The sequence below is a fragment of the Watersipora subatra genome, chromosome 8 (genome assembly GCF_963576615.1).
Source record: "Watersipora subatra chromosome 8, tzWatSuba1.1, whole genome shotgun sequence".
Classification (NCBI taxonomy): Eukaryota; Metazoa; Bryozoa; class Gymnolaemata; order Cheilostomatida; family Watersiporidae; genus Watersipora; species Watersipora subatra.
The window spans coordinates 25,104,390-25,128,518 of record NC_088715.1 but is presented as its reverse complement, the minus strand read 5'-3'; the positions used below and the strand labels follow the sequence as shown (position 1 = coordinate 25,128,518).

Below are 24,129 nucleotides of genomic sequence, written 5' to 3'. Positions count from 1 at the left end.
AGCAACACCTTTCATGGAACATTGTACCTCCTTAGCAATCTACTTGTTTGATTTCTATGCTGGTGAAGGTGAATGATTACAGCTTACTTCTCATCGGTCAACCTCATGTTGTGATTGAATTTCAAAATGATTTCGCTGATCATTGTGAGCCTACTTTTATAGCCAACTAGCCGTTGTTGAGATGGATTTGAGATAGTTTTCCATTTTTGATAAATTTCTTACATGTCTTCAACATTCTGTACAACATTAGAGCAGATTAGACTTCAAAGACTCTGTTTGAGGGGATTAACCGAGTTAAAAGTTGACTGCGAGTTTGGAGATTGGCAGCAAATTAAGCTCTTTGACTGTTTGTAAACAATTAAACAATTACTTTCACCAAATTAAATGGAAAGATCATACATTTAGCATCAAAATGATATATATAAATGTAAGGATTTAGGCTAGTTTGAAATGAGATATGAAACAAGAGATGCTATTGGCTAACAATTTACAAAGGGGTTGCCATTATTTTGCACACCGCTGTACCTTACTTACTTACTTAGTGAATATATAAAAAGGAATAAATATTTTTATAAATATGTTTATGTTTTCTAGGCTAAGTGGATGGTATTATGTTATTTTCATTGTAGATTTTGCTGCATAAATTTCTTAATATTACATGATATTAATATTACATGATATTAATATTACATGATTACCTCAAATACATGTATAGCCAACACAAGTCTACATATTTCAGCATGAGTAACCTTGGTGCTGGAATGCTTCCATCAGTGGCAGCAGGCAGCGGGAGACCTGCATCACCATGCCTACTTGACCTTTCGTTGTCTAAAGAAGTTTGTCCTTATGAGGGCAAACTGTCAGCGACTTCCCAATTGATGAGATGGCGGCAGCATGACTCTATTTCTGCTCGCACAAGCTCGGCAGTGTCTGCTACTCTCATGCATACAGGTAAGTGTGAGTGCCATAGCTTCATCAGTTCAGTCTTTGGTGAAACTTTCATAGTACTTTAGGTGGGACTTACAATGGAATATCTCTAATCAAATTATATTCTACATCTACAGTATACATATCTATATAATATATATCATACTTATAATATTATATTATAAGGGTAATATATTCTAATACATATAATAATATTATAATAATATATAGTATTAATATTATATAATATATACAATAGTTATATATTAATATTATGTATGATATTAATACATTACATTGTACATATACAATATTCTATATTAATATTATATAATTATATGTAGTAATAATATAGTATTAATGTAGCATATAATATTATATATTTTGACACTAATAACATAACATTATATAATAAAGATCATGCGGTATATAATAATGTAATACTAATATAGTGCTACATTATGATATTATATATTATATAAAATGATATACAGTCAAACATGGATAACTCGAACTTCACAGGACCGAGCGAAAGTGTTCGAATTATCAGAGCGTTCAAGTTATCAGAGCACTGTCACAAGTCCATGTATTTACTTATTTATTAGTAGATACATGTACATATACAAACTATAATATAAATCAAAAGCACAAATGGCTTGTTTCAAATTAAATGCTTCTAATGTAAAGTTCAAAACGTTTTTATCAAAAAGTATAGAGATTTTTTTATCACTTGAGATTGGTTTGTTGTTTGAGGTGATGTTATTGCCAGGACGTTTTTTAGATTAAAGTTGGCAAAACTTGATCGTTGTTGAAATGCTCAAAAGAAAGACATCTTTTTCTTTTGAGCGTTTTACCCACGATCAATTTTTCCAATTTTTCTTGAAGTTTATGCAAAGATTACCTCACTTTACCTTGCTTCCGAAGCGGGATCGCTAAGCGGATGTTCGGTATAAATCAAATTTCACCAAACCTTTAGAAAAGTCATTGACAAAAATATTTTGCTGATGGTGGTAATAACGACGCTTATGAATTACAAAAAGTTGAGGTTTACCTCTATGGCTTGGAATAAAGTGATTTTCTAAAGCGATAACAACCGTTTCAGTAGCCGTTGGGGCAAAAAAAAGTTCGAGTTAACAGTGTTGAGTTCGAGTTATCTATAGCAATTTATCATTACGTGGGAACGGACCAAAGAAACCGTTCAAGTTAACCATGTGTTCGAGCTATCCATGGGCGAGTTATCCATGTTTGACTGTAATATATTCTCATGGTCAAAAAGCTTTAAAAAAATTGTCAAAATGTAAAGTTGTAAGGAGTCTTACAGTCATATGCAGTTTTAATCTTTATTGGAGATCTTTGCATTTGGGCTATTCCATAATTACTGACGGGACATTTGCAAGATGTTTTGTGCTATAGATGTAACCTAAGCTGCACTAGTTTTAATGTTGAAGCATGATTCTGAAGAGCTTTTACTCCTCTTCAAAATACTGTATAGTTTTCAAACGTAGCTCAAATAGTTTTTGAGTTATGTTGGGTGAAAGGTGTAACTGACGGGACATCAGAGGATTGGTCAATTGGTACGTGCATCATAACAACTGTAAAACTCTTAATTGGATAGGTGTATGCTGCTCAACTTTTTAATTCATGTACATCAAAGTCATAGGTGTAACAACCATCTGGTTTCATGTTTGTATATCAAACACTACGTTCACTATGCTTGTCGAAAGATATTACTGATGGGACGTAATAATGTTACTGATGGGACACTTGTGGAATACGATTCAATTTAAGCTATGAAATTGGCTGTTCTCAATTATTTCAGTAGAGAAAAAGTTTACAAAAGTGTGACAATGTAAATTGAGTTGTTTATTGACAGGATATACAGAAATTGAAATAATTCCAATAGAAAAAATTATTTGTAATGTGAATACAATGAAACGATGACAAATAGTATGTAATTATATTGCAAAATGAAGGAAACGCTGAGCAAAAACCCCAGTAGTAGATTTAAGCCGTCGGAGAAACTGGCATTCGTATTCTGTATCAGCTACACTGTTTACGAGGCCCAGGTATGACTTAATCGACTTCTTACCATGGAACTTTACGACCACAAAGTCTCCGGGCCTGACTACAGTACATTCGTTAGTCTCAGCATTGTTATTTTGAGAAGTGCGTGCGGTGTCAATCGTACTTGCACTGTCTGCAGAGCGCAGGAAGCTGCAGACCGCCCGCTCGTACTTTCGTCTAGCGGCGAGTTCCTCTTCACTTAATGGTTTTGGGTCTTTGGCTGTGTATTTACGAGCAGCAGCGCTTTGCAAGATATTCTGTCCATTTGTCCAGATCCTCCTGGAGTCGAGCTCGATAGCTTGCTACTCTACATGCACCTTTGCTCATGTTGACTGACTAGCTAGCCTATACTGATTACTCATTACTGCAGCCTGTGAATATGTCTACCCAATGACTATCACAGAGGAATCCTTGGCTCCGTCAGGGGCCAAAATACTTTGTTCCTAGGGGTGTCCCCATCAGTAACATGTCTCATCAGTAACTCAATTACACAAAGACTGATAAAGGTACCACCTCAATTTTCCCTGTATACATAGCCCTATGCAAGCCCACAAAGGATCTGAAACAAAATTTTAATTGAGATAATATGTTTTTCGTAAATCAACTAAAACCTTCATTTTGATTACTGGTGGGACATTCCGGTAGCCACCATTGGATGGCTATAATAGGCATTCCTTTTCAATCCATCCTGCTGTGTTTACTATCAAGTGAACTACTGGTCATAAACTACATGTTATAATATTTCTAGATCGCTGGCATAAACTGGCTAGTTCTACTGTTGCTTTTCCCTAATAGCATTTTTTACTAACATTCAAATACAAAAGTAGGCCCACTTTGCAACTGGTGTATGTCCTTAACCGCTGACTTTATCGGAAAACAGTTTTTTGCACGCTATGCGGACACATGTTTAGTATCTGTATTTCATATAGATAGCAATGTAATACGAAATTGAAATTTTCACCCACGATCACTTTATTTATGGAATTGCCAATTGGTTTTCTCTTATGACAAATTTCATCCAAATGGTTGAGGAAAATTAAACTTTGCAGGTGTGTTGGTCCCTTTCGTTTGAATTTGCCGGTTGATATTAGTCAGTCAGACAAGGAAAAAACCAAGTCCCAAAGTTATTATGTAGTTTTATGTTTCCTTCAATATATGTCATCATTGTTGTATAACAAGTCTTACTGTATCATTCTCTATCAGGACATCTAAATCAGCTCTTGTCTATTCATATGCATTGCCGAATTCCTTTCAACTGACAAGGGTAATCTCACATTCCTGTGTTTTGAATAAAACAAAAAGGGCTCAAAACATAATGAAAAAGAGGCATATTTGGAAGAAATGAAAACAATACGTTATCAGACGGTCATTCTAAGAAGAGTCTAATGTTTTCTCACAGCAGCATCATACAAAAAATGATGATTTGTGACTTTTGTGGGCTTCTTCGCTGTTATTATCTGATTGAAACGTGGTTCGTTGTGGGTGGGTGATATGTGCGGATCGCATTTCACTCACCCACAACAGATCATCTCCAGATCATTTTCAGGCATTATATCATTTATTATAATATTAACATATATTATTAATACAAGGTTTAATAATGTTATAATATTTAATAATGTTATAATATTTATTTAATATTATATAATATTATATATCATAATATTATATAATAATATAATATTATAATGATAATATAATATTATCATAATATTTAATAATATTGATATAATATTTATAATACTATATATTATAATGTTGTATAATATTATATAATAATAGCATTTATGTTTTACACTCTGCAAACGACGTCTCGCATCCCTTAAGGGTGGGAAATTTTGTTCGATACACCCCTTTATGGGTGCGAGCTTTTGTTCGATACACCCCTTTAGGTTGCGAGCTTTTGTTCGATACAGCCCTTATGGGTGCGAGCTTTTGTTTGATACACCCCTTATGGGTGCGAGCTTTTGTTCGATACACCCCTTATGGGTGCGAGCTTTTGTTCGATACACCCCTTATGGGTGCGAGCTTTTGTTCGATACACCCTTTATGGGTGCGAGCTTTTGTTCGCTACACCCCTTATGGGTGCGAGCTTTTGTTCGATACACCCCTTATGGGTGCAAGCTTTTGTTCGATACACCCCTTATGGGTGCGAGCTTTTGTTCAATACACCCCTTACGGGTGCGAGCTTTTGTTCGATACACCCCTTATGGGAGGGAGCGCCTGATCGGGAAGCCCTAGTCTAAATAAATATGCTTCAAAATGAAAGCAAAAGCTTAACATCTGAGTTATAAAAACACGCAACCTCCAACGCAAAACTATGTGAGATAGTTTTGCGTTGGAGGATGCCGAACCGCACAACTACCAAAACCGAACCACACATGTACCTAGCATAGGATAATAACCAAACTCCAGCAACAGCTGTTAGCCTATTGCAAGTATTTAATTAGCCAAAAATCTTTGGTGTGCTTTTTAAGTGATGCCATTTTGAGTTTCATCAGAAACTCAAAATGGCATTACTTAAAAAGACATTTCATTCAAAGCCTAAAATAGCCCAAACGATGCGATCTTTTGTTCGATACACCCCTTATGGGAGGGAGCGCCTGATCGGGAAGCCCTAGTCTAAATAAATATGCTTCAAAATGAAAGCAAAAACTTAACATCTGAGTTATAAAAACACGCAACCTCCAACGCAAAACTATGTGAGATAGTTTTGCGTTGGAGGATGCCGAACCGCACAACTACCAAAACCGAACCACACATGTACCTAGCATAGGATAATAACCAAACTCCAGCAACAGCTGTTAGCCTATTGCAAGTATTTAATTAGCCAAAAATCTTTGGTGTGCTTTTTAAGTGATGCCATTTTGAGTTTCATCAGAAACTCAAAATGGCATTACTTAAAAAGACATTTCATTCAAAGCCTAAAATAGCCTAAACGATTAACACAATGCAAACATGAACACCAAGTGTGAACGAGTATGGACTTGAGTTTGTTTATGCAAAATTCTATTTAAAATTAGTAAATTAAATTATGGATAATTTTAAAAACAAAAATTAGTTTTGTTCAGTTATATATCAACTGTTAGACTGGGCTCTGACACAAATAATTTAACACTCTCTAGGCGCATGTATGCCGAGAGAACAATCCTCACAAGCGCATAGCATGGAGAGAGATGACGACTCCTACAAACAGAGGCGTTACCGGACTACTTTCACTAGCAGTCAATTAGAGGATCTTGAGAAGGTTTTCAGCGCCACTCAGTATCCTGATGTTTTCAACAGGTGAGTTTTATTCGTACGTGTCAGCGTTTGGCAGCAGGATGATTCTGGTATGAACTCTGTTGACTACAGAGACCTTTTCTACTCTTCAATGATGAACTTACACAAAGTTGTAGTGGATGTTATCAGCAAATATCAGTATTTCTCTATTATTTGTGATTGTTTTTGATGTTTGAGGTGATCTAACTGCCAGGATCTTTTAAGATTAAAATCAGCAAAACTTGATCGCGGTTAAAACGCTCAGATCAAGCATGCGATTATTACCTATATATATATATTTCTCAAAGTTTGTCGTCGTATGTGTATTCGTAGGTTTGATTGTTCGGCTATAGATCTTTAAATCTTGGAATAAAGATTTTGTACCGAAGAAGATTCGATCTCGGACCCTGCCTTTGGCCATTCTGACGTCCTACCCACTAGACTACAAAAACCAAATTGCTAGCTTGCCAATATAAGTCATTATATGAGCGCAAATACCTAACTTGCGTACGATGCGGGTCATAGCATAACGTCATGACTCATGAGAAGCTGTTCGCTCACATTATTAAACGTACTGGCTAATAGCGCGCAGGGTAATATCGAGCAACTCTCACTACTTCTCATTGTTTAAAAGACAAAACACTTTTCTCATGATATGTAGTTTGATAGTTAGAATGGCAAATGTTGTTATATGTTAAATACAAATCAATTTTCTGTCCAAAGACTTTTCTATTACCCGGGCAACGCCGGGTAGCATAGCTAATATATGTACAAAGACCAAAAAGTTGCAAAAAGATCAACAGAATAGAGATGCATAATGCTGAGACTTGAATGCATTAACAGCAACTACAGCAGCTACTATATCAGCTATTATATCAACAACTAGTGATGTCATAATTGCACCTCTGCTTGATCTGAGTGTTTTAACTGTGATCAAAGTTTGTCGATTTTAATCTTGAAACATCCTGGTAGTCAGATCACCTCAAACATCAATAACAATCGTAAATAATAGAAAAATACTGATATTTGCTGATAACATCCACTACAACTTTGTGTAAGTTCATCTTTAATGAATATTTAATTTTTTCCATAGCAATATCTGTGTCTGTCTGTCTGTCCAATAGCAATATCTGTGTCTGTCTGTCTGTCCAATAGCAATATCTGTGTCTGTCTGTCCAATAGCAATATCTGTGTCTGTCTGTCCAATAGCAATATCTGTGTCTGTCTGTCCAATAGCAATATCTGTGTCTGTCTGTCTGTCCAATAGCAATATCTGTGTCTGTCTGTCCAATAGCAATATCTGTGTCTGTCTGTCCAATAGCAATATCTGTGTCTGTCTGTCTGTCCAATAGCAATATCTGTGTCTGTCTGTCCAATAGCAATATCTGTGTCTGTCTGTCTGTCCAATAGCAATATCTGTGTCTGTCTGTCTGTCCAATTGCCACCCCGGTTAGAGGTTGGGATATAAGATTGCTTCATAGAGGGTTCGAACTCATACCATTCAGCTTATTACCCCATCACTCTAACACTTGCACTAATCAGCCTCTTCCTGACACTTCAGAATAATTACACAGACATTTATTCTATGTGCTTCAACTGCATGCGTTATGGTCTCCCGCAGCACACTAGACTCCCAGGGTATTAGTTATATATAAAATATGAAGAATTTTTTTTATCTTAATCGGGTAGGTTTTACGATTTTTTGGCACAGAAACTCTGGATATATACTCAGTCGTGAAAGTATGTCGTCAGCAGCATTTAAAGGTCAAGGGAAGAAAATCTAAATTTAGTTTAATTTGAATCTGAAGATGGAACAGAGGATGTTTTAGAAATTGCACACAATTACTTTGTCACCCTTTGGTTTTGCTAGTCTGAACGGCAGTGTTTGGTTCGTCTAAAGTTTGTTCAAGTTAGGATATGTATGAGGTCAGGCTGGTAATGTAGCGTTCCCATTTTTATTTCTTTGTAGGGAGGAGTTGGCTAAGAAGCTGGGTCTAACTGAAGCTCGGATCCAGGTGTGTAGTATCTGATGATTTTTATATGTTTGAAAGAGTGGAAGGCGACTAGATCATGAGATTACTGCACGAGCTAAAGCAGTTGCCAGAAGTAGGGCCGCTGGAAGGACTTATTCATTATGTGTTCGCTGTGCGTATTTGGAATTGCGCACATGTTCTGTTACCGTGAGATAAGTGTATCAATGGACGCTCACATGTTGCGGATTCACGAGGGTGTTTTGTTAAAAAAGATAAGGAATGTTACGCCAGATGTCAGCAGCTCACTTCTGATTTGCTCCGACAGCATAACAAAGAATTCTGACAGCAATTCAGAATTCTATCTAACTTGCTCAAATTGACAGGAATGACTCCAGTGTGGAAAATTTTTAAAATGGATTAGTTTGCATGGCATTTTTGCGCATCATTCATGAGTATTGTTTCCATGTTTCCTAAGCAAGAAACAATTGATGAGAATTTGCAAAAAACAAAACTCACACACAATAATTTTGCTGTTTCCGTCAGTTTGCATTCGTTGACTTGCAGATTAACCGTGTCATGGAAACATAGTGATTAAGAGGGAACTAGGAAGAGTTTGACAGGAGTGACCTCTGTAATAACAGTGGTGTAAAGATTGTAACGAGGGGTGACATAGCAGTGGTGTGAAGGTGATAACTAAGGGTGACATGGCAGTGGTGTAAAGGCAGTAACTAGGGGTGACATGGCAGTAGGGCAAAGGCAGTAACTAGGGGTGGCATGGCAGTGGTGCAAAAGCAGTAACTAGGGGTAAAATAGCGGCAGTGCAAAGTTAAAAACTAGGGGTGGCATAGGAATGGATCGGGGGTACCATTGCTTTAAGATATCATCATGATGTAGCATAAGGTAAATTTTGTGTTTAAAGTCGCTATTGATGCAACTTTCAGGTGTGGTTTCAAAATCGTCGAGCAAAACACCGCAAAAAACAGAAATCGCACACGACAGTGGGCCCTCTCAGCAATGGATACCTTTCTGGACTTTTACCTGGTAAGTAGCATTGTTCCCTTGTGAAGTTATAACTTTTTTACACAAAGTTTTTTACTTATTCCGGCGGAATTAATTTGTCGAAAGATTTTAGCAGACGTACACTCGGTATTTCTACTGTAAAATTAGAGTTTCTGTCATAGAGTTTTAATCTAAAATTTGTCGTGATCAAAAAAAGATTCTGCACAAAAATCACTGCATATGATAAACAAAAGCCTCGCTTAATTTTTTATTTTAGTGAAACTGGCTGCAAAAGAAAATCGCTATCTTTTCAGACTTTGAGCAAAATGAAAAATTCCATTCTCCGATGTAAAATATGGTTATCAGAAACATCGGAGGCCCAATTTTGAGGAAATTCACATGCGAAAATGCATTCTTTACAAGTACATTCAAAAAAATTTTAATATCACCATATTATGTTCTAAATTTTGAGTGAAAAAGAACTTATTGATCTATTTTTTTCGCAAAGTAATAACCCAAAATCCTTAAATTTTTGACAAAACCTTTGGTGGATCTGTTACATCTGAGATTCATGATCAATGCTTTTGCATAGGTATTAAGGCTAATTGTTATAAAGACTTTCCGCGGCGAAAGAGTTGAACAGCACATGGGTTTTACTAAGGGCTTAACTTGACTCTCTAGACTTGAATTATGGTTTAAATGCTTGTTTTTTAACCAGTTAACTGCAAAAACATAGTTGGGAGAACCTCCGATTATCTTTTGGTTGTTTGCTTGTGAAATCAGTGTTTTTTCTCTCTTGATCTACTGTGTATGACTGTTGTTATGCAGAATACTCAGGCATGTGCGTCAGCACATCTTATATGACAAAAAGACTATAAAAACCTTATTGGCAGGTGACAGATTAGCTGGGCCACTACTGGCACACAACATGTAAGAAACAAAGATGCCAATCTCCTTTTGGAGAGTGTTTTATCAATGTTCGCATCCATTTTTTCTTCTGTAAGAATACTGCAGGGCTGTCAGCCATTTCGTGGCAAACATGGATGGGTTTCATTGGGCTCCTACAGTACTAAGACTGAACGATAACTTCATGCTAAATATCTAGTATTCAGTATTTTACTAAACAGTTAATAGTTTTCATCTTTGTTGAGTTGCTTTGAAACAAAATTATATAATGTTGGATCAAAGCTAGTCCTGCAAATTTTCACCCTAATTTTGACCAAATCAATCTGAAGCCATCGTTGAAAGTTGAGGAAAAAAAATTGCATGGTATGGGATTCAAACTCACAACCTTCAACTCGGTAGACCAACACACTAACAACTACGTAAATCGCCCACCTGGTGGTATAATGGAATAATTGTATATATAGTTATTACACCTGATGATTTCTCACGTAACACTAGACTGTCAGGGTATTAATTTATACAGTTCTAGCAACAGCTAAAAAAAATATTCCATCATATAGGATTCAAACTGGTTTTATAAAACATTGGAACAAAACCAGTCCAGTGAATTTTCTGCTGAATTCAGTCACTATGTTATACAGTCAAACATGGATAACTCGTCCACGGATAGCTCGAACACATGGTTAATTCGAACATTTCCTTTGGTCCGTTCCCACGCAATGATAAATTGCTATAGATAACTCGAACTCAACACTGTTAATTCGAACTGTTTTTTTGCCCAACAGCTACCGAAACGGTTGTTTTCGCTTTAGAAAATCACTTTATTCAAAGCCATAGAGGTAAACTTCATCTTTTCGTAATTCATAAGCGTCGTTATTACCACCATCGGCAAAATATTTTTGTCAACGACTTTTCTAGAAGTTTGGTGAAATTTGATTTATACTGCGATACGATGAATAGCACAGGCTAGCCGGGTCACGCGCGCAAGAATTTTCGCCACGCACATACAAAACAAAAATCGCATGTTGTTTTGTATGTGCGTGGCGAAAAACCTTGAGTGCGTGACTCGGCTAGCCCGTGATGAATAGTTTTCCGACGTTGATTCCGTGTTGAATCAACGTCGGAATGTTGAATGTTTAAAACGTCTTAAAAAATGTTATAATTAAACGTATACCTTGTCTGAGCTACAAAAAACTATTCATCGTTTGACCTAAACACAGAATACGTGTGTACATTCAATAAGTATCTATTAAAAAAGCGTGAGTGATATAGAATGTACCGTAAAACCTCGTAAAACTTCTAATTGAACTGCCTCGGAGTGTTGCTCTTAACGAATCCCAGGTAAAGTAAGGTAATCTGCATAAACTTCAAGAAAAAACGGCAAAATTGATCGTGGGTAAAACCCCAAAAGAAAAAAATGTCTTTTCTTTTGAGCATTTCAACAACGATCAAGTTTTGCCAATGTCAATCTGAAAAACGTCCTGGCAATAACATCACCTCTTACAACAAACCAATCTCAAGTGATAGAAAAATCTCTATACTTTTTCATGAAAACGTTTTAAACTTTACATTAGAAGCATTTAATTTGAAACAAGCCATTTGTGCTTTTGATTTATATTATAGTTTGTATATGTACATGTATCTACTAATAAATAAGTAAATATATGGACTTGTGACAGTGCTCTGATAACTTGAATGCTCTGATAATTCGAACACTTTTGCTCGGTCCCTTGAAGTTCGAGTTATCCATGTTTGACTGTAGTTTGTTTATATCTGTTCTGTTACGCAGTTACTATCGGTAACGAGGCATGCACCTTTTCATGCACCTTTGGCATGCACCTAAAGATACCATTTCTCAATATTCGAAGAGATCTTTTGTAGAATGTGTTCCACGAACTAATGCGTCTTTCTTTAATTGTCAGACTAGTTTGTTGTCATTTAAAGAGATTATAAAAAATAGCGATTAAAACGAGTTCACTAGTTTGAGATTTAAAAATATAATTTAAAGCTCACTCTGAAGAAATACAGAATTAATTTACTCACAAATCTGAAGGTCACGAGACTCTGCAAGGGGTACTTGAAGTAAATGCTAGCTTGTATTATGATTGGTTGATACTTGTCTGTCACTTTTTTATGCTGGGTTGGCTGATCACCAATGAGTAGATTTTTAAGGCATTTCAAAACAATCTGGAAGAAAGCATTTTGATTCAAGTATATAATCTCAGTTGTTCTTAAATGATGTAAGACAATACAGGATCAAAAATCATCGTTTTAGAAATAAAATTATCAACAACTAATACTAAATCATGTTTATATCACAAATTAAATTTATAGCAAAATAATTTGCTATGAAAGTTTTTAGCATCACTGAGGGTGCTTTGCAGTACATTCAGTGCAAGGCTGACTCTTGTAATTGCATTAGGAATGAAACATATCAGGAAACGTATGAAGGAGTTGAACCAATCAATATTTGGAATCCAACAATATTAGTAATATCTGGGGTAATCAGTTGTTTTTATTTGTGTAAAAAACAGATACATAAAATAAAAACAAAAATAAATTAATATCATGGAAATTCAATAGAATTTTAAAAATAAATTCCTGTAATTTAAGGATGTACTAGATATAGGATGAGCAAGACGTTTACGTCTGGTGTTCTCAGTGGGTTTAGTTTGCAGAGTAGCTATGAGGAAGTAGGTGATTGAAGGCTTAGGAAGGCTCAATCTTTCAAGTTTGGTTAACAAAACCCGGACTCATCTGGTTTAATCATGGCTAATTCGAGATGCTGCCAATGTGAGGTTTCAAGTGTGTGCATTCTTTTTGGAGTATTCTTTCTGGTGAGCAATAAAACCAAGTTCAAAGATGGTTGAAACTGACAGGTCAACACATCTGGACAGCAAGTGTTATTAGTGGACTTCCAACGGACCTGCCTTTTTCAGAAACCACCTAAAATTGGCAGCATATTTATGTTCAAAGTGGCCGTTCAATTTTTTTTCTTCAGTTTTTTAGGTTTTAGTGGAATTTATTAGGTTTTTTATTTTGTTTAGTTGATTTTTTATTTATAGTATATTTCGCTGAGCAATGATAAAGCAAACCAGGCCATGTAAAAAATATTTATAGCATGGGAAATCAATAAATACAATGGGAAATCTAAAGAAATTCTCACGATATAACAATGTTTTGGATATACATGTAGGTAAGGTGTTTTATTTATTTTTCTTTTTTGTTTGTTTACATTTTGTTTATTTCTGGTGTGTTCGGTGATTTTTGTAAAATGTAGCCCACATCCAAATTGAATAGTTTCCTTGGTCGCAGCAGCATTTTTATGAGCGGGCATAATTCTAAGTGTATAGGGTTACATAACAAATTATTGAGAGATTAAATAAAAATCCTTAAAGATAGCAAACACTTTTGTCAATGATAATCAGAAAATCCGCAACAAAACATCCGCATTTAAAAAACTAAATTATCAAATAACGAATCTGCAGAAACAAATATTATCGGTTTGGTAATGCGTGAAATTGTAGTTAACAAATATTTTTTGCTAAAACTATATCCTGCCCTGGGTATTATTTCACTAATTTGCTGTTTTTATATAACATGAACTTGGTTCAAGTTTTTTTTATATCAACAGGAGGTTCTGCATGTCAAGTTTGCAAGAACATATGATTCTACAATACTAAACTTGCTCAGTACAATTGTGATGAAGCTGTTAGAACATAACATTGCACTAAATCTTGTATTTTTGAACCCGAAACATTTTGTATTTGGGATATAAAAACATTATTATGTTATCGTGACTCATGAGGCTAATTTCTTTAGAAATATGTCATTTAAACATTCTAATACATTTTATAGTTTTATTAGTGCAAGTACCTTGACAGTCTGACACGCCAAAAAAGACCGTCAGGTGTAACAACTGAGTGCACAAGTTTTTGAAAAGCAGTAAAATGGATATCGGTGCAGATGATAAAGTATCAATGTACCAAGGCGAAAGTCATGAGTTCGAGCCCTGGTAAATGCAATCTTTTTCCTAGCTTCTAAACTTGGCTTCGGACAGATGAGCACGGCTCTTATTATAGTAAAGATTTGCATAAAAAAGGTTGACATTAAATTGTGTCACTTCTATGATGTCAGCATGAGTAATGGCTTACACTGCTATTATTGCTCTTTTGGCAGGGCACTATCAGACGTATCCAGCAGACGTTGCGTTTCCTGTGTTTCACCCAAACGTGCCTCAGCCGGCCATGCTATTTCCACATTTACCTCTTCCTTCGCACTGCTCAGCATCTTCTGCCTCGTTTCAACCGTCCGCAAACATCACTTCCTACATAGAAACGCTAAAAAAGCTAGGTCTTTTCAGTTCTCAGCCTAATAGCAATTTGGGGGCGGTAGGTAATCCCGCCATAACTTATGCTCAAGCAGAGATGTCAGCATTCCCGGTGAACACCCGAGCCATGGCTAACCGTAGTTACAGCAATTCAGAATCGAAATACACATCTAGGTTCTAATATCTACGCCTTGATGAAATTTATTTATCTGACTTTATAATTTTACTGTACTTCTGTTATATCTATATATTGAGAAAAATGTTTATAATTACACATTCTATTTTTTAGTAGCCTTCTGCAGTCCTATAATTCTACTGCTACCTCAGAGCATAGTTTTTGTATGACAAATCGTTACATATTTCTTTCTTCATTGATGCATTTCAATAATTTACTTTTGTTTTGTGTGTCACGAGTCGAAGGTTGAACAACCCATATAGCAATGGCTGATGTTTCACTCGATGAATTTAGCATTTTTATTTATTTTCCATGTTGACATGTTTGTTTTTGAAGATTTTGGCCTTACCTTTCTTTGGTAATTATTATTGGTGCTGTCTTGTACATTTCCTAAAACTCTTGTATAGCTCTGCCTTCCAATAAATATGTACCGCAACCCAAATTCCTTGCAATTTATAGTTAAACGTACTTGAAATTTTTTTCTGCTGTGACCAGGTAGTTAATCAGCCACCATTTTGACGGAAATAATGCTGATACTCTGAGAATATAATTTGGTTGGTCTATAAAGTTCAAAAGATAAACTTTTGTTAACAATCTCCATGACGTCCCTGTAAGCGACCTGTAACGGTAGCAGCAATGCACAAGCTGTATCACAGTCAATAACTTAAGTTGAAAAACTTGACAAGTAATCATTGTCTGTGTTTTTTTCTTGTTTTTTTGAAACATAATAAAAAGGTTTCTTGCCTAAAATTTCTGATCAAAATTACTTTTTGTTTTGGAACACCATCGTTGCTTCCCAGCAACTTCTAGGTCAACCTTCTAAAGTTGACTTTCTTATATGAGCGACACAGTTTGCTGGGTTGATCTTTCAAATCGTATCACAATAGCAGTATTGGCCCAACTTCTATCGATTTCTGCAATGACAACCATTGGCTGTATTCCACCAAATTCTAATTATGAAGCCAAATTTATGTGACGGAACGTGACTCGGTGGTTTGAGATGGTACTGCTAGAGACAAATGAGAAAGTTGTTTTTTAGGCTAAAAATTTACACACGATCTAAAAAGAAAATCAAACTATTCATTAGTGTGGCAGTTCAGTTGATTCCAAGTGCAACACATGGTAATAAGTGCTCACACGCATATGCCACACAAACCATTCATGATTGACAAATTGCTACAGGTGCTTGCTTATGATGTGACAAACTAATACAGGTGATTTACTCACAGTAGACCTACTGTGTAACTAGGATGTTACAGAAGTGTGTTTGAACTATTTCATATAAACTCCAAAAAAATTGTTGGTGCCATTGCATAAACAAAAAACTCAGCTAACAGCTGTGAAGGTCCCTACAAGAGTATCTTGGACAGGAGTACCTTGCACGAAAATATGTTTCAGAATACAGCAGTCTGCTGTAAATATCTGGCAGATTTCTAAAAATTAACACAAGGAAATATCGTAATATAGTTATTTTGTTTTCTGCTTTATCAACCTTTTTGTTGCTAATGCTTGTCTGTAGTCATTGCCCATAATCATCTACAATACTCCCTACCCAACCCATACGCTTTCAACAACATAAGATGAGAGGGATATGACTGCCTACTGTTTGGGATATCTTAACATGTTTTGGGAATAACAAGTAAGGTGAAAAAGGGTCTATGCTTGCTTGGATGGAAAAGATACAGGCAAGCAGAATGCAGGTAAATGTCTGTTATCGTGTGACATTGAAAGTGTGCGGCTGGGATAGAGAGAGTTGTGTCGATGATTATGAGCAAAGACTAGAGAAAAGCATTAGCAACAAAAAGGTTGATAAGACAGGAAACAAGAGAACTATCTTAATATATTTCATGAATCCATCTCCTCCGCACCTTGAATTAAACCCTTAGAAGTCAGCTAGACCCATCAGGTTATAAAATTGAATTCAGTTCTACGAAAGGGTGAATGAAATATGGCTCTTTCATCTTGACACGAGTGATAATGAGAAAGCTCCTTATAATAGTTTGAATTATGGCAATCAAATGAATATCCTGGGCATAAGGTCCTTGATGTGATTGCAATTTTTGTTTTGCTGCGGCGTACACAAAAGCTGATATTAATATCATCGGAATAAAAAGTTGGCTGTTAGTATTCCCTCTGTCTGGCTAAATATTGACTGTTGTTCAAAATTGGTAAGTGGTGTAAGGACCTCGGACATCAATAATCATCATCAGCTTTTTTATCTTGAATGATGAAAGCACAGGTCACCGGTTAAAGGTGCCCGTCAAGTGGCATCATGTCTATGTAATGGTAACAGAACGCTCCGCGTGAAATCTCTGTTTATCAATAGCGTCGGTTGTTGCCCATTCAAAGCTATTTCCGATGATGCACCTCCATTTTTATTAAAACCAATGATCTTAAAGGTTGACTTGCAACAAAATTCACATTACAGTTATTTGGTATCAAAAGATTCACCATGTCTTACTCTGTTGTGTTGTAGGTGTAAAATATATGGGAATGTGATTAAAAGCTCTTAAAAGTTAAAAAATGAACAGTTAATCGCAGCCACACAAGACCGCCGTAGTTTGGATTCTCTTGCCAAAACGGCTCAAATGGGACGTAGTTGTTACAGGATGGTTTCTGTTTACACTTTCATGCAACCTCATTCGTCGAAATATTTTCACAAATAAACTTCACACATTCAATAAAACCAGGTCAAGTGTTCTTACGCGTCTTTTGTATCATCATTGTAATGCTGTCACTTTTAGCAATGATATCTTACAACTTACCCTAAAAATTCGTTAAACTTTTTAACCTTAGCTCGAAGGAGTACATATCATTGTCTGATAATCATGACGAGCCTGTTGGTCACCTGTGATAATCAAAAAGTGCTGCAAAAATTATTTGCGAAGTATTGGGTCACATGATCAGATTACGACTTGACGATTAGACCAAGCCAAAACAAAACTGTAAAGTAGCGAGCATCTCTATTTGATACGGGGTCTTCGGTGAAACCCGAAGTGTCTGTCATAAACTAGTGCTACGATAAGTTTATGTTGAGCTTTTGATTGGATTTTCAATTCACGTGAGAACATCACATGACAAGACAATAACCAAATTTCATGGCTACGTCAGAGAAATAAAGAGATTCCAATCTACGGCGGCTTTTCGTTTTTGAGCTTTTAAGAGCTTGTAATCACATTTCCACATATTTGGCACCTACAGCACAACAGAGTAAAACATAGTGAATCTTTTGATACCAAATAACTGTAATGTGAATTTTGTTGCAGGTCAACCTTTAAAGACATGATCACATCAAATTCTACTAAATTTTATCAGAAAGCATTGATGTTTTTTCATCATTTGAGATTTTGTAAGTTGTTTGAGGTGGTCTGACTGCCAGGATGTTTCAAGACCAAAATCAACAAAACCTGACCACAGTTGAAACGCTGAAAAGAAAAAGCTATGTCATTCTTTAGAAAATACTTTCCTAAAGAATGACATCAATAGTAGTGTATATTGCTCATAAGAGAAAAGCATAGTCTCATTAGTATCAGTAACTCACATGTTTATACAGCATTTAGAGAAAAAAATAGGACAAACTCTAACCAACCTATCTCTAAACCATTTGAGACATCTATAGCAATGTATCTGAGGCTATATTTAAAGTTTTATTCCAACGATCATGAGCAAATACAAAATACGATTGATGTCATTTGGGAAGAAGTCTGGGGACATCTTTTTTCTTCTAAGCGCTTTAACTGCAATCAAGTTTTGTTGATTTTAATACTAAAACATCCTGTCAGTCAGATCAACTCGAACAAACAAAATCTCAAATGATCGAAAACCATCAATACTTTCTGATAAAATCTACTAAAATTTGATGTGATCATGTCTTCAACAGCAGATTTGCTGGTTTGGACAAATTTTCAAAGTGAATATTGCAAAAACAACTTGCAGGCAGGTGAATGTTGAAAAACTTTTGCTTTTGACTTGACGATAATGAAAAAGCTTGAAATGGTGGCATCACCTCTTTTATGATTGATCGCTTAAGTCGATGATGTTCACTAGTCAATGTATCTCATTTTTGACAAACTGCTAAGATGATGTTACCAGGCATGGACATCTATATTGTAAGCAAGTGTTGAGGATATTGAATTGTTCTCATAGCTAACATTTTTTATTGCGTGTATATATATATATATATCAAGGTATCAACTATCAACGATATATAGATATATATATGTATACATATGTATATATATATATATGTGTGTGCATGTGCGCACGCGTGAGCGCATCTATAGGTGGGAGTGGGTTTAAGAGTGAAGATACCTTTTTTCGTTGTCAATAAAAACAGCCCTTCGAAGTTTTTTAGGCCATAGCTGGCTCTTGAATAGTAGAGTAGGGAGCCTTTATGATAGATAAAAATATTTTTCTACATATATTCATTAGTAAAATCAATTAATTTGAATTTTACTCCCCAAATCAAACTTTTACTGTTTCATATCCAATGTATATACAGTTTAATCTGTTATACTCCACCACTCACTTAGTTGTTTACATACATATACCCTATCCACTACTCATATCATATATTTATTTAAGTTTTATTTGGTTTTTATCTTTTCTATTATAAGTGAGATCGACAGAATTTTGTTTTCTCATGCTAACTTCAATAAATATTATATACAAACGATTATAGCCTATTAATCAAAGTGAAAGATATTAAAAAAAGCAGCCAAACATTGGGCTTTATAACTATACCGTTTATATATGAGCAATCTTTATTGTGGTAATCAATAGTCATATTTTACAATATGTTTTCCACAAGGTACCACGACAAGTAAACTAACTAAAAAGCGGTGTACAACAAAAAAATAAAAAGGACCGCAAAGAAACTATAGTCTAACTAAAAAACTAGTGAATAGTCTAACTAATATAATAATATTAGAACTGAATGCATAAAATATGTAAAACGCAAGCTTGAGGATTGATATGACTATTGTTTAAACAAAAAGTGGACAAATAATAGCTCAGTGAAAATAGTATACGTATCTATGACAACAGTTTTCTGTTTAAAGCACATGCCAAACACATCTGTAGTAAACATCAATTAACCAAGTCAACCTTGAACTTAAAGGACTCTATGCATATAATATGAGCTCCAGCTATCCTTGGAGAGTGTCATGCTATAGCTCAGGGTAAAAAAGTAGCAATGGAACACAAAAAAGATATTTTCAAAAGCTCAGTCTATAGTCACAAAATGTGACTATAGACTGACGAAATATTAATGTAAGAGATATTCTAGGAAAAGAGGGAAGCCAATATGTTTTGTTTTGTCAATTACCTTGATAGTTGAGTTGTGATGGAAGGTTACACTCTATAATACATGCTATATGAACTTTCTACTGGTAACACATTTAATACAGTGCCACTTGTACAAGGATCAGGTCAACGGCCACCAAACCGTCAACCCCTACCCAGATGGGGATGGAACCCCTTACAGAACCAAAAACAACATCTGTAAAAGCGCTGTGCTATGTCAGTCATACACCGTGGCATCATCTAGAGGTCAAGGATAAACAAACCTATCTATTGGCCGACCAATGCAACAGGATAGAAAAACTAGCGTGTCTTCATCTGTTTTGCCCGTTGGATACCATATCCTTGTTGTTGAGCGAGTGAATCCAGTCATGGCAAATTGAAAATCACTTCCATATTTTATCAAACGCAACCATAGAATGAGAGAGAAAGAAAAAGAGATAATACAACTACGCATTTGAGAGTGGAGTTGTGGTTGAATACAACATACTATATAATGTACCTACATATCTTATGCTTGATGTAAATATGTGTATCAAAGCACTGAGTAAAAATGGGAGGATAACAACTGCATGAAAGACTCCTGAACGGAAACCTTCAATTTATGTTTGGTTAGTACTGAGAGAGTCTGGTATACTGTGAGAGATCATCAGGGGTGTTGGTAAAGGACAGAAAGGCGCTGCTAAAATCTTCATTGTGAAGTGTATAAATACACATACATTTGAGCTTAGGAGTTTGAAGGCTTCATTAGGTTGAGACCGTACGGCACCAACCCAGCTCGTCGAAGGATACGCTGAATTTACATTCACATTTTACTTGTACACTTGTACAAGCTATCTTTGCTCTTCAAGTCCGGAAATCCTTTATCAAAAGTGGCCCAACTTGGTGAAAACCCCAAAATTGATATGGTTGGAAGAACACCAAAGAAGTGCAGTAATGAGTCGGCCTCGAATCCTCAGCTTAGAAGAGATCACTGTGAAAAATGTAAAAAACCAGCTAAATCGCAGAACCGCAGTAAGTGTGTCTACTTAGGGTTTTATATTAGACTAGTACCTTGACAGTCATCATCAGGTGTGTCAGTAAAGCAGAAAGAGTAAGTATATGCACATTAGTCTAATAATCTGAAAGAAGAATTATTGGCTGCACCAGGCAACCATCCTGTATGATGCAATCATTTTTCCAACCTCCAACCGTGGCGTCGGAGACGGGGATGGTCACAGCTCTTATTAAAGCAAAGAATACAATAACAATGGCTTCCATTTGCAAACGCTTGATATTGTGGAGAGTAATAAGACATACAATCTAAAAACTACTTGATTTCAAAGTTTCAAAATCATGGCCAAGGGGAATTTCAGGGTATAGCATACATACGTTCACATAAAGCTAGACATACGTGTTTGAGAAAGTAATTGTAGTTTGATCAATGATAATAAGTAGTGTCAATATGTATGAGTGTATTTAGTTATTAATAAATGGAGCTAGGGCTACTTGAAACACTTTACATTATGACAACACGGGACTTTAGCCTGAGGACTGGGTTGTGGTAAGAGTTTAGCCTAGTTTCTTTTACGCCATTTTATGAAAGCTATAAATATATAAAAAAAAACATTTCCTCATCCTTCTTAACCCAAGTGAGTGGGTAATGTTTAATCTAACTCTTAGGCAAGTGCCTAGACTCCTAGGTCTGCTAACAGAGACCAAGGAGTGAGAGCACTTGCCTAAAATCTAAATCAAACCCATTATCGCACTTTTCAATAGCTAGATTTGATGTGCAGGTGTTATTGCACCTAATACTCCAATGACTACCAAAATTAGTTGCTTTTGCATGCCAGCATTTTGCATCCTCTCTCCGAGTGGAGGATATTTCCATATATGCGCATATGTACACCTATACATTTATATTTATGCATATAAATGTATACATATATACGCCTATATATCTATACATATATCTACACATATAGATATATATAATATATATAGATATTTTTATATATATATATATATATATCTATATACGTGTATATAGACCTATTGGACCTGGTGATTGTACTTGCTATCGAATAACCATGAAAACCAGTACAACCTGTCACATGGGTCGAGCGGTCAGTAACCAATCTGACCACAAGGCCATCAGCCTGAAGAATGAGACAAGACATCCTGACATTCATCACAGGTCTGTGGTGGGCCATGCCAGTCAGTGTGACGTGACACGCACAGCCACAAAAGCAGGGATTTACAAACTTTTCTTTTGCAACAGGAGAGGGATTCAGTCTGTCTTGACCTGTCCTTGTCCCTGATAACCCTTATCACTGTCAAATGTGTGTTACTGGTCCAGCAAAAGCTAGTAGCACCTTAAACCATTTTGCAAGCAGTCTTTATGAAGTGGTCTATCAAAAATCTACTCTGAAGCGAAATATGAAAAAGCTGGATATGGACAGGAATGGTTAGCAAGAAAGAGCTAAGAATAAAGATGGTTGGAGATGTTTGATCAGACCAAAATGAGGACAGTCATTGTCATATCGACAGACTGCTATGATGATATATATATATACATGTATATATAAATATATACATGTATATATATATACATATATATATATGTATATATATATATGTATATATATATGTATATATATATATATATACTCATGCTACAGACAGTACTGTTTCAGCTATTGAAGCCTCATCAGTGCAGCTCAAAGCTTTGGCAAGGGACACAAGTCCCATTACCAATGAGAGTTGACTTCCTGCCATGAAACAACTAGGTTGCCTCACAGACTTTAAGAAAGTCAATGTGCTGACACCAGAGTGCTCAAATCACAAAAGTGATGAGCTTTGCACAAAGGCTAATAGTGTCGCACCTCTCACAGAGTGCTCAGCCAAACCGAAGTGAGGGAGCATATACTCATGTATATACATGTGTATATATATATATATATATATATATATACATACATATATATATTTACTGATTTATAAATATATACAGTGAAACTCGAATAACTCGAACTTCACGGGACCGAACAAAAGTGTTCGAGTTATTAGAGCGTTCAAGTTATCAGAGCACTGTCACAAATGCATGTATTTATCAGTAAATACATGGACATATGCAAACTATATATAAATCAAAAACACAGATTGCTTGTTGCAAGTTAAAGGCTTTTCATGTAAAATTTTTTATCAGAAAGTATCAATATTTTTCTATTATTTGCGATTTGTCTGTTGTTTTAGGTGATGTGACTGCCAGGACGTTTTCAGATTAAAACAGACAAAACTTGATCGCAGTTAAAACGCTCAGAAAAAAACATATTTTTCTTTTGAGCATTTTAACAAAAAACAATTTTGCCGATTTTATTTTATATTCATTGGAAGGTTTCCATACTTTCCCTTGCTTTCGCTGGGTCATTGCCAAGCGGATGTTTGGTAAAACTTGACCTTTTGCAAGCCTTTAGAAAAGTCATCAACAAAAATAATTTGTCGAGGATGATAATAAGGACGCCTAGGAACTACTAAAAGTTGATGTTTATTTCTATGGCTTAGAATAAAGTGATATCCTACAGCGATAAAGACTGTCTCCGCAGCCGTTGGACAAAAACTGTTTGAGTTAATGATGTTGAGGTCGACTTATCTAAAGCAATTTATCGTTGCGTGAGGACGGAACAAACAAATCTGTTCGAGTTAACCATGTGTTCGAGCTATCCGAGGGCGAGTTATCCAAGTTTCACTGTACAACTGCCTTCAAGTATGTTTTTAGTAAGCTAAGTTCATTCAAATTAGATTCAGCGTTTATGTTACACATCTGTCTCGAAGGTAAGAACAGCTATCTTCATATATTTTAATAGCTACACTTAATTAACGAGCAAAGCACATAGCAAGGCAACCAAAGCATTGAATTATGAGATCTGTAGCTCTGTTCAGTATTGCTCCATATCGATGGGCCATGAATATGGCCAATGTAAAATTATCTTGCAGGCTGGATATAATTACACGGCAGGCCGGATGTGGGCCAACGAGATGTGAGTTTGACACATGTGCGCTAGGGTATAGTGAGCAGAGAGATTGATAGGTCTGGTGAAATCCTGCATGAAAAAGAGCATCAGAAGCAACGGTGAGTAGTGGCCCTTATGCCATTCACAACACTCCCATTAGTGAAGGCTAACTGTCCATAGCTGAAACTTTAAAAAGAAGAA

The 24,129-nt window shown here is 35.8% G+C and overlaps 1 protein-coding gene across 1 annotated transcript; it reads left to right on the top strand.

The window, feature by feature from the left end:
• Positions 1 to 740: 740 nt before the first annotated feature.
• Positions 741 to 14,729, top strand: LOC137402397 (homeobox protein prophet of Pit-1-like). Its single transcript, XM_068088897.1, has 5 exons — positions 741 to 951; positions 6,117 to 6,276; positions 8,222 to 8,267; positions 9,167 to 9,266; positions 14,310 to 14,729. Exons 1-5 carry the CDS (start codon positions 741 to 743, stop codon positions 14,639 to 14,641), a joined length of 849 nt encoding a protein of 282 aa, XP_067944998.1. The 3' UTR covers positions 14,642 to 14,729.
• The last annotated feature ends 9,400 nt before the right edge of the window (positions 14,730 to 24,129 follow it).

Bases quoted from the DNA above. Each gene is read 5' to 3' on its own strand.
- LOC137402397 (XM_068088897.1), top strand. From the start codon at position 741: ATGAGTAACCTTGGTGCTGGAATGCTTCCATCAGTGGCAGCAGGCAGC. The intron at 6,277-8,221 runs GTGAGTTTTATT...ATTTCTTTGTAG, and splicing joins TATCCTGATGTTTTCAACAG to GGAGGAGTTGGCTAAGAAGC. The intron at 9,267-14,309 runs GTAAGTAGCATT...CTCTTTTGGCAG, and splicing joins CCTTTCTGGACTTTTACCTG to GGCACTATCAGACGTATCCA.